The following is a 16590-nucleotide window of genomic DNA, read 5'->3' on the forward strand; positions in this document are numbered from 1 at the left end:
TATAGGAGAGAAATTTGCTTCCCTTTGTATTGTTCAGTGTAAATATCATTATTGGAATGTATTCAATTCTGCAGACTTGTCCATGTGCACAACAGAGCTGTACTTTTTATGACTTGATCCTGCTAACTGTCAAATTAAGTAATGACATAAGATACCGTTAACCACATTCCTAAAATCTGAACACAAAATGAAAGACTGGTACAGGTAAACAAAATGTTTACCAATATTCATCACAATGGCAGTGCATGTATAAGAATCACTCTACACACAACTTTGCAGAGGAAACTACATCATGTAACACACATACTTCATTTTCCCTCCCACAACTTATTATTGCAACATAACAACTTAGGTGACAAATAGAGCACACTGATCAATAAAGGAACAAGTAACACAATGCATTTTTCATAGCACTGTTTTTGGTGTAGTATCAGACTGAAAACAGTATTTCATTACCACCATAATAATATTCTTCATATTGTTACAAGTAACACAATTTTCTCAAGGGTCACCATATGATCCTGACAACTATTGTAATGGATATAATTGAAATTAACAGTGTTCCAAATGAAATGAATTCACAATACAACTCCATACATTTGAATTCTTTTAATTATACAAAAAGGAATTTCACATGTAAGAGTTCTCCTACACTTACATCATTCTACTTTGTCTTGACAGTCCAAATATTTTGGTCATAATCAGGAACTTTACTTTCACTTTACAATACTTCTGTATAGTGAGAATGTTAATGGTTAAAATGAATTAAGCAGTCACTCATATTTATAAAGTAAACTACAAGTTTTATCTAGATTTTCCTCTGGCAGCAACTTTTACATTTGTTTTCCTGCTTCTCACTATGTGGGAAGAAGACTGGAGAGAGGAGAGGGGAAGGGTTCTTTTCTCTTTCTTGTAACTATCCCGCAATTTATCTGCAGAGCTGGAATGAACAATTTTCATAGAAAATTCAACTGTACATAAAAATCAGGAGGCCCACACTCTACCCACACAAATGTAAAATTTTTCAATACATTAATATCCCTTGCTGCAGTTACAGGAAGCATTTAAGTTTTCACAATGATGAATTACAGAACACTTCAACAATAATAATAATAAAAAAAATAAAAAACAAAAAAAAAGTTTCTTTGAAGCACTCTGGCTTGATAATGGACTAATCAGTTTGTGTTACTGTTACATATTCTGACCACAGACAACGAAATGCAATAAAGTGCTGTGACTTATAATAATGTACTGTTTTCTATGACTACCATGTCAATCAACATCTAACTATCTGATTAGCATGCTATGTCAATTTATTATTGAGCATAGCATCAGGAATTTTACAACACATATGACGTAACCTTTTCCTGTGGGGAGAAATGTATCATCAGAAATAAACAAATAGCAATGAGTTGTTTGCGTGTAATCAGTCCATAACTGATGCCATGAAAATATGAATATGATGTATCACTTACAAGTTGCTACAACAAAAGATATTTCATAATAGGTCAGAATTAATTATGTAAATGTTATTAGTGGACAGACAGTTTTACACCCTATAAAATTATTTACTTTAACTGCAGGATAGTGGCCAGCATACAAAAGATCACATCCACAACAATGTTCTATCATAATTGATTATTTGGTATACACTTGCCCGGAAAAAAAAACAACCTAACAACACAGAAAAACAACAAAACAGCTGTTGATGTAGTACTGCAGAAAGTGACTTACTTCAGTGAATCATCCACACAAAATTCTAGCCCTGTAGCTTTTATAGAAACATGAGCAGGGTTATTAGCGTACATCTCTTACTACTTACTGAAGTTGTTACATCTGACAAGAACTTTTTCCAATTTGTCCATGACTTTTGCTCACATTTTGTACCTTTTATCATCATTCCAGTTTGTAATTCTTCTCTTGCCATCGTACGTTCATTACCATTCAGAGACTTTCAGGCCCCATAATATCAGTTGTTACCATTGTTTTCGTATTCTACTTTTTTGATTCATTCACTATTAGCAATGACATGGGTCAACTCTACAAATTTACCATTTTGCAAGTGAGGAAAGAGGGAAACAGAGACAGACAGACAAATAGCTCCAACATATTTCAATGTAGTGCATAATTGGCTAACACTCAAGTGCACAGGGGGAGAAAAATATAAAGTGTTTCATTATACAGGACAATTTCAGATACAAGTTAAATTTACTGGGGACTTGTATTTTTCAGTGGCTCCCTCCCACCCACCACCATAAATGTATCAACCAACTAGCATTCTATATCTGTAAAAATTAATCTTTCGAGGATTCATTGTACTTGCGAGTATGGGAAAAAATCTAGTACACTGGCACACTTACCACAACAAGGGCTACAAACTGATAAATGGTGTGTTACATAAAATGGCTGATGTTGCACTGTTTTATTTAAATACATGGATCTAAACCGAAAGTAACTAAATGCTAAGCTGCAATGAGCCTATAAATGCTATCATTCCATGTTTTGGTTCAGTTCAAGTTTCTGTTTATGGGGGCACAGATAAACAGAATAAATAACCTTACTCTACAAGATGCTAATGCTATCAGATCTTGCAAAACACATAACCAAATGAACATTTCAAGTAAATGTTGCGTGCCAACAGTATCTGGATGGAAACTGACCCTCTCCTCCTCTCACTGTGTGTGTGTGTGTGTGTGTGTGTGTGTGTGTGTGTGTGTGAGAGAGAGAGAGAGAGAGAGAGAGAGAGAGAGAGAGAGAGAGAGAGAGAGAGAGAAGAGGTGGCGGAGGAAGGGAGGGGCTAGTAGGAGGAAAACGGTTAAAGAAACAAGGACGACACGGACAGACCTACAGAAATATGATGTAATTAGCTTCCACATTACAATAAACTGTATCAGTGCTTGTGTCAGCTATACTTATTCGTGACCTGCTTCAGCTGCCTCGAGCCAGAATTACTGTTAGTAAAAAGTAAGCAATATTTACATTTTTCAAATTATTTATATATTCAATAAGAAGTATTGATTATCACATTTATGAATGATTTTGCATTTAATGCTGAATTAATTACATGTACTTATCTTGGTATGTACAAAGAATGAAAATAAATACATATATTACAAACAATGATTATCGGTTTTCTGTACAAGATAATATTACGCAATATGCAAAACAAAATGCAATTTTGTATTTGCATGGCCATAAGAATCAATCCGTATGGACATATATGTACAGAACGACCATATAGGTCGTCAACATTTTTTTCATGATGTGACATTTTCGCATTATGATGGCAGTAAATTAATGTGGAATGCACACGGGTCATCTACACCGCAATGTTACATTCCTCTGACTGTAAACAACAAGTCAGTCTATCACAGTAAAAAATACTCTACTACAGTAAACAAATCCACCAGTAACATCACCACCACATATGACTTACAATATACACTAGCCTGGCATCAGTACAAAAATTCAGTAATGAAATCAACATAGCTACATTTTCTGCAATTTGTGAAATTTGTCACTGTGATCAATGAAAAAGAAAGCTACAAATAGATAAAATACTCTTAACAGCTTCAGACAGCTATAAAAGCAAAAATGACTTCACACTAGCAACAAACAACAAACAATAATTCTATATGTTGTTACACTTCATTTCGAGTGTAACACATTTTCAGTCTTCGGTTATGTTTTATCCTTTGAAGTCATAGTGGTGGTTTATAGAAAATCGTGGCAGCTTTTCACGTAGGAAAATGTGATGCACATTATAAATGCAGGGAAGAGAAGTGATCCATAACTATTCTGACAGATGGGAAAGCTGGCTGGTAAACATTTAAAAAGCTATGCACCACATGTATCACTGCACCTCTGCATCAGGGAGAGAAGATATTGCACTTTGTAAGCCTCTCTGCCCACTGGAGAAGAACAAGGTGGTTGTATAGGTGTGTATCAGTAACGTCTCTTTAAATGAAGGACCAGCCCATTTTTCACTTCTCATTTTGCTTTCAATTGTAGCGTCCACATTCTCAGAAAAACAGACAGTGCAAACTTAACATTCATCTACAGACAAAAATCATCTTGTATCGTCAACGACAGGACACTTTTCAGTGGTGCTCAACTGCACATAACTTAAATGCCGAGTGTTAACAACGGACAACTGTACAGTCTAACACCACAGATGAATTGTATGGCATTTCCCACGTTGCGTGCAGGGCAGTGGGAACTAGAGGCCGTAGTGCTGAGGCCAGCCGAAGCCAGCAGCTGGCATCTGCCACGGCACTGACGGTGTGGCCACACAGGGCCACGCTGTGCCCTAGCTGGTGCGCTGCCGCTTGCTGGCGCTCTCCTCACTGCTGGGGTTGGCGTTCATGCGGCTGAACATGTACTTCATCTGAGGCATGTACTGTATCACGTCACGTAAATGCACCAGAGGCAGAATGTCGTTGACAGACTGGCACTTCCCAGCTTCACGAAGTATCATCATCTGTTGCCTGCAATTGAAATTATGCTTTTGTCAATATACTATTTAAAAAATACTTTTTACACGAAATGCACAACATTTCTGATATTAATAAAATTTCACATTCTATTATTCCCACTACTCCCTCCCTTCAGAGGTGAGGGATGGCAGGAGAGAATAGGGGTAGGGACCTAGCAGCACTAATCTTGATTCACCTCAGAAAGCCCTGTGCTGGACCGTGAATCAAATCTGCAGCCATCCCATAACATTTCAGAGACAATGTTCACCCACTGAATTAGGGTTGGAGGCTTGGATGGCCTAATGAGAATACTGAAGTTTCAACTCAGTTTTACTTTTAATTTTCATTCTACATAAATTACTTGTTTTAATTGAACTCTATGTCAAGTCTGACACATACTGAAAATTAAAAACAGCTGATTGGAATGATACAGGTCTGTTCCATTGTCAATAAACTAAAATCGTCTAAACTAATAACCAAAACATAGAGTTCAAGAAGAAAAACTACGAACTGGGACTGATACTTGTTTTACTGTAATCAGTTTTCTACATTCAAAATATGCAATATATGATACGGAGTGTTTCCTTTTACATAGTAATTGTGAAAATCAGCAAGTGACATAACTACAGACATTGCACGACACGTGCATTGAGAAACATGAACACTGGGAGGCAAAAACATTCTAAAAAGCTTTCCAAAAGAAAGTCTACAAAGTCAAACACTGCACTAAAGACTTTGTTTTGTACCGATGTTTACTTTGTGCCCTCTTTCACAGCCATGTTGAAGTCTTTTTTAGAATTTTTTCTCAATCCTCTTTAATACACACAGTTATTCTAATTGTCCCACTTACTTCACTGATAATATTTGTTCAAGGGGTATCACACTGGCACTACAATTTACAGTTCAATAATTCTGCAACTTCTCGCCAGTGCTTCAGCACCACATTGAATATACTTGTAATTGTATCTCCCTCATTGTGGATATTACTTACTAAACAAAAACATTCCAAATTTCATATCAATTTTCTCAACGTTACAACTCATCATGTCTCTGTGAAAGGTAAATCTTTCCACAGCAAAAACGTTGATTTGAACACAATACTTTACCAGACATGGTTGTTCTATTGCTGGTGCTATGCCCCCATCTTCCTCCAACGTTTGACCTTAATTATCCATCAGCTACAGGGGAACTGTACTTCAACGTGGACTCAAAACCCTGGTGGATTTGCACATTTCTCACACCTCTACGACTGTTTGAAGATGCAACAACAGACCTTTGGATTTTGTCCAACATTTACCCACGTGGTCACAAACTACTGATGAACAGTAACAGAAAACAACTGACATATTCCACATAATTTACAGGAACTATAGAGAGTGCTTGTTGCAAAAAACGTTTTAAGTCACAACATGGAATGTCCTTCACAACATTTACTTCTATTTCTTCAAAAGTACATGTGGGCAGAGACAATCCATATTTTGACATGTTGTTGTTGTCTTCAGTCCTGAGACTGGTTTGATGCATCTCTCCATGCTACTCTATCCTGTGAAAGCTTCATCATCTCCCAGTACCTACTGCAACCTACATCCTCCTGAATCTGCTTAGTGTACTCATCTCTCGGTCTCCCTCTACGCTTTTTACCCTCCACGCTTCCCTCCAATGCTAAATTTGTGATCACTTGATGCCTCAAAACATGTCCCACCAACCGATCCCTTCTTCTAGTCAAGCTGTGCCACAAACTTCTCTTCTCCCCAATCATATTCAATACCTCCTCATTAGTTACGTGATCTGTACACCTTATCTTCAGTATTCTTCTGTAGCACCACATTTAGAAAGCTTCTATTCTCTTCTTGTCCAAACTAGTTATCGTCCATGTTTCACTTCCATACATGGCTACACTCCATACAATCGCTTTCAGAAATGACTTCCTGACACTTAAATCTATATCCGATGTTAACAAATTTCTCTTCTTCAGAAACGCTTTCCTTGCCATTGCCAGTCTACATTTTATATCCTCTCTACTTCGACCATCATCAGTTATTTTACTTCCTAAATAGCAAAACTCCTTTACTACTTTAAGTGTCTCATTTCCTAATCTAATTCCCTCAGCATCACCCGATTTAATTGGACTACATTCCATTATCCTCGTTTTGCTTTTGTTGATGTTCATCTTATATCCTCCTTTCAAGACACTGTCCATTCCGTTCAACTGCTCTTCCAAGTCCTTTGCCGTCTCTGACAGAATTACAATGTCATCGGCGAACCTCCAAGTTTTTACTTCTTCTCCATGAATTTTAATACCTATTCCAAATTTTTGTTTCCTTTACTGCTTGCTCAATACACAGATTGAATAACATCGGGGAGACGCTAAAACCCTGTCTCACTCCTTTCCCAACCACTGCTTCCCTTTCATGCCCCTCGACTCTTATGACTGCCATCTGGTATCTGTACAAATTGTAAATAGCCTTTCTCTCCCCGTATTTTACCCCTGCCACCTTTAGAATTTGAAAGAGAGTATTCCAGTCAACATTGTCAAAAGCTTTCTCTAAGCCTACAAATGCTAGAAACGTAGGTTTGCCTTTTCTTAATCTTTCTTCTAAGATAAGTCGTAAGGTCAGTATTGCCTCACGTGTTCCAACATTTCGACGGAATCCAAACTGATCCTCCCCGAGGTCCGCATCTACCAGTTTTTCCATTCGTCTGTAAAGAATTCGCATTAGTATTTTGCAGCTGTGACTTATTAAACTGATAGTTCGGTAATTTTCACATCTGTCCAACACCTGCTTTCTTTGGGATTGGAATTATTATATTCTTCTTGAAGTCTGAGGGTATTTCGCCTGTCTCATACATCTTGCTCACCAGCTGGTAGAGTTTTGTCATGACTGGCTCTCCCAAGGCCGTCAGTAGTTCTAATGGAATGTTGTCTACTCCGGGGGCCTTGTTTCGACTCAGGTCTTTCAGTGCTCTGTCAACCTCTTCACGCAGTATTGTATCTCCCATTTCGTCTTCATCTACATCCTCTTCCATTTCCATAATATTGTCCTCAAGTACACCGCCCTTGTATAAACCTTCTATATACTCCTTCCACCTTTCTGCCTTCCCTTCTTTGCTTAGAACTGGGTTGCCATCTGAGCTCTTGATATTCATATAGGTGGTTCTCTTATCTCCAAAGGTCTCTCTAATTTTCCTTTAGGCAGTATCTATCTTACCCCTAGTGAGATAAGCCTCTACATCCTTACATTTGTCTTCTAGCCATCCCTGCTTAGCAATTTTACACTTCCTGTCGATCACATTTTTGAGAAGTTTGTATTCCTTTTTGACTGTTTCATTTACTGCATTTTTATATTTTCTCCTTTCATCAATTAAATTCAATATTTCTTCTGTTACCCAAGGATTTCTAGCAGCCCTCGTCTTTTTACCTACTTTATCCTCTGCTGCCTTCACTACTTCATCCCTCAGAGCTACCCATTCTTCTTCTACTGTATTTCTTTCCCCTATTCCTGTCAATTGTTCCCTTATGCTCTCCCTGAAACTCTGTACAACCTCTGGTTCTTTTAGTTTATCCAGGTCCCATCTCCTTAATTTCCCACCTTTTTGCAGTTTGTTCAGTTTTAATCTACAGGTCATAACCAATAGATTGTGGTCAGAGTCCACATCAGCCCCTGGAAATGTCTTACAATTTAAAACCTGGTTCCTAAATCTCTGTCTTACCATTATATAATCTATCTGATACCTTTTAGTATCTCCAGGGTTCTTCCACGTATACAACCTTCTTTCATGATTCTTAAACCAAGTGTTAGCTATGATTAAGTTGTGCTCTGTGCAAAATTCTACTAGGCGGCTTCCTCTTTCATTTCTTAGCCCCAATCCATATTCACCTACTACGTTTCCTTCTCTCCCTTTTCCTACACTCGAATTCCAGTCACCCATTACTATTAAATTTTCGTCTCCCTTCACTATCTGAATAATTTCTTTTATTTCATCGTACATTTCTTCAATTTCTTCGTCATCTGCAGAGGTAGTTGGCATATAAACTTGTACTACTGTAGTAGGTGTGGGCTTCGTATCTATCTTGGCCACAATAATGCGTTCACTATGCTGTTTGTAGTAGCTTACCCGCATTCCTATTTTCCTATTCATTATTAAACCTACTCCTGCAATACCCCTATTTGATTTTGTGTTTATAACCCTGTAGTCACCTGACCAGAAGTCTTGTTCCTCCTGCCACCGAACTTCACTAATTCCCACTATATCTAACTTTAACCTATCCATTTCTCTTTTTAAGTTTTCTAACCTACTTGCCCGATTAACGGATCTGACATTCCACGCTCCGATCCGTAGAATGCCAGTTTTCTTTCTCCTGATAACGACATCCTCTTGAGTAGTCCCCGCCCGGAGATCCGAATGGGGGACTATTTTATCTCCGGAATATTTTACCCAAGAGGACGCCATCATTATTTTATCATACAGTAAAGCTGCATGTCATTGGGAAAAATTACGGCTGTAGTTTCCCCTTGCTTTCAGCCGTTCGCAGTACCAGCACAGCAAGGCCGTTTTGGTTAATGTTGCAAGGCCAGATCAGTCAATCATCCAGACTGTTGCCCCTGCAACTACTGAAAAGGCTGCTGCCACTCTTCAGGAAACACACGTTTGTCTGGCCTCTCAACAGATACCCCTCCGTAGTGGTTGCACCTACGGTGCGGCCATCTGTATCGCTGAGGCACGCAAGCCTCCCCACCAACAGCAAGGTCCATGGTTCAATTTGACATGTATTTCAAATAATGACATCTGTTTTCGACATGCATGAATTTTTGAGGAAAACTGGACATTAAAAAGAAACTACATCTGAGCACAGAAATTATTTCAGAACTTACTGAAAACTAGATTATACACCTGCAACTTGATACGTCTGTTGGGCCCTCTTTCAAAAAATGGAACAACTTCAATTTCTTGAAGGAAGGGATATAGAGTTTGGAACCGTACTTGTCAACAAGGCCACTACAGTCTGAGTATAAACTTGGACTGGAAAAGAATACTAGGTCCACCCTTTTCACAGGATTCTTCTTTTATTGAAGTTGTTAAGCAAATCCCCCCCACCCCCTCAAATTTGATTCAGAGCCTTCCCATTTGTTATTCATTTGCTCATCCAATCTTCAGCATTCATCTATAGCACCACATTTAAAAACCTTCGGTTCTGTTGTCTGAACCACGTATCATCTACATTTCACTTCCACTCTATCAGGCTACACACCAATTACTTCAGGAAAGACTTCCAAACACTTAGTGATTCTTCTGTTTCAGCAATGCTTTTCTTCCTATTGCCGGTCTACATTTTATATCCCCTCTACTTCAACCCTCTATGGTGTCACCGCCAGACACCACACTTGCTAGGTGGTAGCCTTTAAATCAGCCGCGGTCCGGTAGTATACGTCGGACCCGCGTGTCGCCAGTATCAGTGATTGCAGACCGAGCGCCACCACACGGCCGGTCTAGAGAGACTTCCTAGCACTCGCCCAGTTGTACAGACGACTTTGCTAGCGATGGTTCACTGACAAATTACGCTCTCATTTGCCGAGACGATAGTTAGCATAGCCTTCAGCTACGTTATTTGCTACGACCTAGCAAGGCGCCAGTATCCGTACTATTGATATTGTGAATCATGTACCATAAAGAGCGACGTTCTTCATTAATGGATTAAATTTAAGTATTCCACCAGCTCCGTCTGTTTTTTCTCAGTTCTAATTCCCTTGCCATGTTCCAGATCTCACGCCAGCCTGCGTGAGCTAAACGCGTGCATTTCGGCCTCCTTTAACCATACGGTTGGCTCTCCTGCCAGCCACAACATTGGCAACAAGGTAAAACCGCATTCGTATCGATATTGCCCTGATTTACTTGTGTAATGGCTTCTCCACAATCTGTACTGTCCGAATTTTATCACTTACAGAATCAGCAGACGCAGGCCTTACTGGATGCCCTTTGACAGCTCATCCAGGGTCAACGTGCGATGCAAAACGATGCGGCAGCACCCGCTTCACCGCTAACGCAGCCACAACACGCTGTTGCACCCACTTTTCGACCTTTTGATGCTGCACTGGAAAGCTGGACGGAGTGGTCACGCCAATTTGGATTCCATCTCGCCGCCTACAGTATTCAAGGTAACGAGCGGCAGCCTTTTCTACTTTCCTCCGTCGGGGTACACACGTGATAGTCAACTTATTTCCCCAACGCGACGTAGCAACTCTGTCCTACGAAGAAATTTCGTCTGCATTAGATGCATATTTCAAAGAATCAGTCAATGTAGTTGTGAAAAGGTATACCTTCTTTCGTACAAAACGTACGACAGATCAGACTAATCAGGAGTGGGTTGCAACCTTGCAAGGCCTTACTAGGGATTGTGCTTTTGAGTGTCAATGTGGACTCCCTTATTCAGATACTATGGTACGTGACGCAATTGCACAGAACATTTCTGATGTTTGTATAAGGGAACAGATTTTGAAACTAGTCAATCCCTCCCTTCAACAAGTAATGGACATATTAGATCGGCAGGACACACTTGACTTTGCTCACGAATCATTTGAAACTTCACCAGCAGTGTGTCAGGTTACCCGGCCCGCCGGGCAAGCTGCACAGAGCAGTAAACAGCCCTCGTGCCGTGCCGCTGCCGCTAGGCTCTCAGCCATGTGTGCCGCGCCGGCACGCAAATGCAGTGATCAAATCATGCCCGCGTTGTGCTACTAAACATTCGCATGCGAATTGCCCGTCACGCCAAGCTATTTGCTTTTATTGTAATAAAAAAGGACATGTTCATAGTGTTTGCCAGAAAAAGCTCGATCGGAAGCTCACCACCGTTCCAGGCCCTTTGATTCGCGCCGGAATCGGAATTGAACCAAGGATACTCAGGCTCGCGAAAGTTCGCCCATGGAAATTCATGTAGTTCATTCCACTCCGCCCACTGCCACTCTCTTTAACAGTGACTGTGTTCGTTCCAAAAATAGTGTGCGTTGACATCGCCGGAACTCCCGTCAAGTTGCAAGTGATTATGTACCGGTGTCAGTTCACGTTGCACGAGACAGTCGCTCTTGTCGTCAGCAGGACAATAAACTTTTTGTAGACTTGGACATTAGCGGCACAGTGATACCATTCCAGCTCGATACCGGAGCTGCAGTTTCACTGATCAATCACGAGACTTACAAACTGCTGGGCACACGTCCGTTGTGTGCCGCAAATGTTCAGTTAACAAGCTATTCAGGGCAACGTACCCTGTGTTAGGATAGTGCAGCCTTCTTGCAACATACAAAGAGCAAACGAAACTTGTGTCATTTTACGTCCATCGTTCTTCTTCTGCAGTGAACTAGTTTGGTTTCGATTTATTTCAGTTGTTTAACTTGTCTATAGTAAATCAAGTCCTATCAGTGAACCAGACTGTGCCTTCAGACAGTGTTTCTCGTCTATGTGACGAATTTGCAGACATTTTTGCACCGGGCCTCGGTTGCGCTAAGAACTATAAAGCACATTTGGAACTGAATGTACACGCGCAACCGAAATTTTTCAGAGTGCGCAATGTTCCCCACGCATTGCATGATGAGGTCGCAAAAACATTACACGATTTGGAATCACAAGGTGTCATTGAACATGTGCAAGATTCTCTCTGGGCATCACCCTTAGTAATTTTGCCAAAACCTTCGGGAAAGTTGAGACTTTGTGTGGACTTCAAGGCAACAGTGAATCCACAACTAGTGATTGCAACTTTTCCATTACCCCGCCCAGAAGATCTTTTTGACAAACTGTGCCCGGGTAAATATTTTTCGAAGTTGGACCTCGCAGATGCATACTTGCAAATACCGGTGGACGATGAATCCCAGCGCGTTTTGGTGGTTACCACGCATCTTGGTTTGTATCGATTCAAACGACTGCCATTCGGGAGTGCATCCGCCCCTGCATTGTTTCAGCAATATCTACAAACTGTTTGTGCGTCGGTCCCTACTGCAGCTAATTATCTGGACGATATTGTGATCTTTGGAAAGACGGAAGAGGAACATTTAGCCAATCTCAGAACATTATTTCAGGTCTTGCGACAAAATGGTCATCGCTTGCGGAAGGACAAATGTGTGTTTTTTGCTCGGGACTTACCATACTTGGGACATGTACTCAATGCCCAAGGCATACATCCCAGTCCCACGCACCTTCGTGCCATACAAGACTTGCCTTCGCCGCAGAATTTGAAAAAGCTACAGATTGTGCTGGGAAAAATCAACTATTATAATAAATATGTGCCGCACGCCTCTTCCATTTCAGCTACGCTTCATCGCTTACGCCGTTAAGGGTGTTCCGTTCGTCTGGACGACAGAATGCGAATGCGCCTTTTGCCAGTTGAAATCAGCGTTGCTTTCCAATACTTGCCTTACGCCATTCGATCCCCAGAAGCCCCTTTTGTTGATGGTGGATGCATCGGATTTCGGGATCGGTGCTGTGCTTGTGCACAAAGATGGATCGCACGATCGCCCTATTGCCTTTGCGTCCAAATTGCTCTCGTCTGCGCAAAGAAATTATTCACAGATCGAGAAAGAAGCATTGGCTCTCGTATTTGGTGTTACAAAGCTTCATGATTTCTTGTATGGTCGTCACTTTACCATAATCACAGACCACAAACCATTGACATCACTTTTTCATCCGACCAAGCCTGTAACTCCACGTACAGCTCAGAAATTCATTCGCTGGTCTATTTTCCCCTCGCAGTACCACTACGATATCTTGTATCGGTCCACTGCTAAGCACGGAAACACCGATGCGTTGTCCCGCTTGCCTGTTGCTGAGGATAGGGCATTCAATTCCTCCGAATTTGCTTCCATGTTCATTGATGCGGAAACCGATGACGTAGTCGAATCGTTTCCGATTGATTTTCGTCGTGTAGCTACAGCCACAGCTGCCGACCCTGTCCTTTGCTCCTGTTCTGTGTTTTGTTGCTACGCAATGGCCCATGTCAAAGTCACATATCGGGGGCCCGTTGGTTCGCCAATTTTTTGCTCACAAGAGAGACTTTTGTACGACGTGGTGTTTTGCTGTTACGTTCTGATAATGATCAGTCCAGGATCATGGTACCACGTTCGTTACAGTCCTCTGTCTTACAGCTTCTCCACCAAGGACAGTGGGGTATAGTGAGAACGAAACAACTTGTTCGTCAGCACTGTACCTGGTTCGGAATCGATGCCGCGATTACGAATATGTGCTCTTCTTGCATGGTATATGCCGAACAACAATCAGCACCACCGCGGAAATTCTTTGCATGGCCAAAAGCCACTTCCCCTTGGCAATGCTTACACATCGATTTTGCTGGTCCATTCTGGAATGCTCGATGGTTGGTTGTGGTCAATTCACTTAGCAATTTTCCTTTTGTTGTCCGGATGTCTTCCACGACGTCATCAGCCACCATCCAAGTGTTGTCTGCAATCTTTTGCATTGAAGGTCTTCCACAGACTATTGTTTCCGACAATGGCCCACAATTCATGTCCGCAGAATTTCAGTCATTCTGCAAGGCCAATGGTAGTCGACATCTGATGTCCGCGCCGTTTTCGCCACAGTCAAACAGTGCCGCTGAACGATTGGTCAGGACTTTCAAGTCACAGATGTTGAAGTTGAAAGAGTCGCATTCTCGGGAGGACGCCTTATTGCTCTTTTTTTCCTCGTATCGCTCTCAGCCCCACGATGGTCGCTCGCCGGCTGAGTTGCTCCATGGTCGTCATCGAACCTTGATGTCTTTGCTACATCCGCCGCATCAACAAGTTCCTGTGCAGCGGCAGACACCTGCTTTTGGTCCAGGCGACGTTACTAATATCGCCACTACCGAGGTTCACGGCGTTGGCTCGAAGGGCGCATTCTTCGGTGCCTCGGACGCGCTATGTATCTGGTTTTGGGGGCCTCTGGTGAGGTGCGTCGGCATCTCAATCAGCTGCGCCTCTGTCGTCGCACAGCATCTGCCGCTCGCCGTCTGCTTTCAGCAACGGTGCCGTCCAGTCAGCGCCCTGGGGACCCATCTACTGGCTCGCCTCAGCCCCAGGTGTTACCGACGCTGCCTTCCATTTTGCCCCATGGCGCCGCCGCCTGTTTTCCCGCCGGCGACACCCGCAGTGGACACGCCGCTGCAACCGCCGGGCACCTCCCTCGGTCATGCGCCGCCGATCGCTTCCCGTGACCAGTTGTCCTCCGACATGGAACTCTTGCCCGCTCCGGACCGTATGTCGTCTACGCCCGTCGGGTGCTCCGGCCCGATGGAGGTCGACCCTTCGGCCCCTCCTGTCTCTCTACGGGCGCATACACCGCATGTTGGCGTGCACCCTGGAGCAGGTTTTCAGGCGTTTCCTAGCTCCCCGCGGTCCGAATGGCAGGGTGCGGGTGGCACAGCCTCGCCGGTTGTTAGCCTCCCCACCTCGTCGCATACGTCAACATGCAGTCCTTCCCGCGGCGGGTGGAGGCCTTATGCCACACCGATTTGCGGGGGAGGAATGTGGTGTCACTGCCAGACACCACACTTGCTAGGTGGTAGCCTTTAAATCGGCCGCGGTCCGGTAGTATACGTCGGACCCGCGTGTCGCCACTATCTGTGATTGCAGACCGAGCACCGCCACACGGCCGGTCTAGAGAGACTTCCTACCACTCGCCCAGTTGTACAGCCGACTTTGCTAGCGGTGGTTCACTGACTTCCACGCTCTCATTTGCCGAGACAATATTTAGCATAGCCTTCAGCTACGTTATTTGCTACGACCTAGCAAGGCGCCAGTATCCGAACTATTGATATTGTGAATCATGTTCCATAAAGAGCGACGTTCTTCATTAATGGATTAAAGTTAAGTATTCCACCAGCTACGTCTGTTTTTTCTCAATTCTAATTCCCTTGCCATGTTCCAGATCTCACACCAGCCTGCGCGAGCTAAAACGCGTGCATTTCGGTCTCCTTTAACCATACGGCTGGCTCTCCTGCCATCCCCAACACCCTCATTAGTTATTTTGCTCCCTAAATAGCAAAACCTATCCACAGCTTTTAGTGTATCATTTCCTAAACTAATTCCCTCAGCACCATGTGATTTAATTAAACTATATTTCATTTCCATCGTTTTACTTTTGTTAAAGCTCATCTTATAATCTCTCATCAAGACAATACTTATTTCATTGAACTGCTCTTCTGAATTCTTTCCTGTCTGACAGATTTAAATCACTGGCAAATTTTAACTTATTATTTCTTCTCCTTGAACTTCAATTCCAGTTCCAAGTTCCTCCTCTGATTACATCACTGCTTCCTCGATGTACACACTGAATAATGCAGGCATAGTCTACAATCCTGTACCACTCCCTTCTCCACAAAGGCTTCCCTTTCATGTCCTTCACCTCTCAGAACTGGAGTGAGGCTCCTCAAGAAGTTATGAATAACCTTTTGCTCCCTCTGTTCATCCCTGCTTCCTTCCTAATGTCAAATAATGTTGTCCAGTCACATTTTCAAATCTTTATCTAAATCTACAAATGCAACAGATATAGGTTTGCCTTTCTTCAACTTATCTGCTACGATAGGTCACAGAGTCAGAACTGCCTTGTATATTCCTACATTTCCCTCTCAGGTCCAATCAGATATTTCATAAAATTGGCATCTACCAGTTTTTCCATTCTGCTATAAACAATTCAAAATTTCACAACAATGACTCAAACTGATGGTTCGGCACTATTTACACTTGTCAGTATCTGACTACTTTGAAAGTGTGTTTGTAATTCTTAATAAAGTTTGTGCATGTTTTGCTTCTTCCACAGCTTCAACACCATGTGAAATAGTTTTGTCATGACCGACTCTCCCAATCATCTCAATAATTACTGACAAATGTATTCTGTTCCACTGCGAGGAGAAAACATGAAGGACGGGGAAACACAATGAGATGAAATAGCACAAATGTAAGGTCCTGGCAAGGGCAAGGAAGAGAGTACCACAAGGGACAGGGGGGGCTTAGTATGGGGGGGGGAGGGAGGGAGTAGCATCTGGGGAGTAAAAGCACGGGAGTAGCATCTGGGGAGGAATAGCACAGGACGGCAGCACTGGGGAGGGGGGGTAGGCTGAGGAACGGGGAGACTGGGAAAA

General features: G+C 42.4%; 1 protein-coding gene across 4 annotated transcripts in view; it reads right to left on the reverse strand.

The window, feature by feature from the left end:
* Positions 1-594: 594 nt before the first annotated feature.
* The window catches only part of LOC126281176 (uncharacterized), a 106658-nt gene continuing 90662 nt past the window's right edge, over positions 595-16590 (reverse strand). For all 4 annotated transcript variants that reach the window (XM_049979862.1, XM_049979864.1, XM_049979863.1 and 1 more), the window contains one exon: positions 595-4487. In XM_049979862.1, the coding sequence (XP_049835819.1) occupies positions 4310-4487 (178 nt within the window). In that variant the 3' untranslated portion in view covers positions 595-4309. The remainder of the gene's footprint in view (positions 4488-16590) is intronic.

The sequence above is a fragment of the Schistocerca gregaria genome, chromosome 7, assembly GCF_023897955.1.
Source record: "Schistocerca gregaria isolate iqSchGreg1 chromosome 7, iqSchGreg1.2, whole genome shotgun sequence".
In the NCBI taxonomy this organism is placed as follows: domain Eukaryota; kingdom Metazoa; phylum Arthropoda; class Insecta; order Orthoptera; family Acrididae; genus Schistocerca; species Schistocerca gregaria.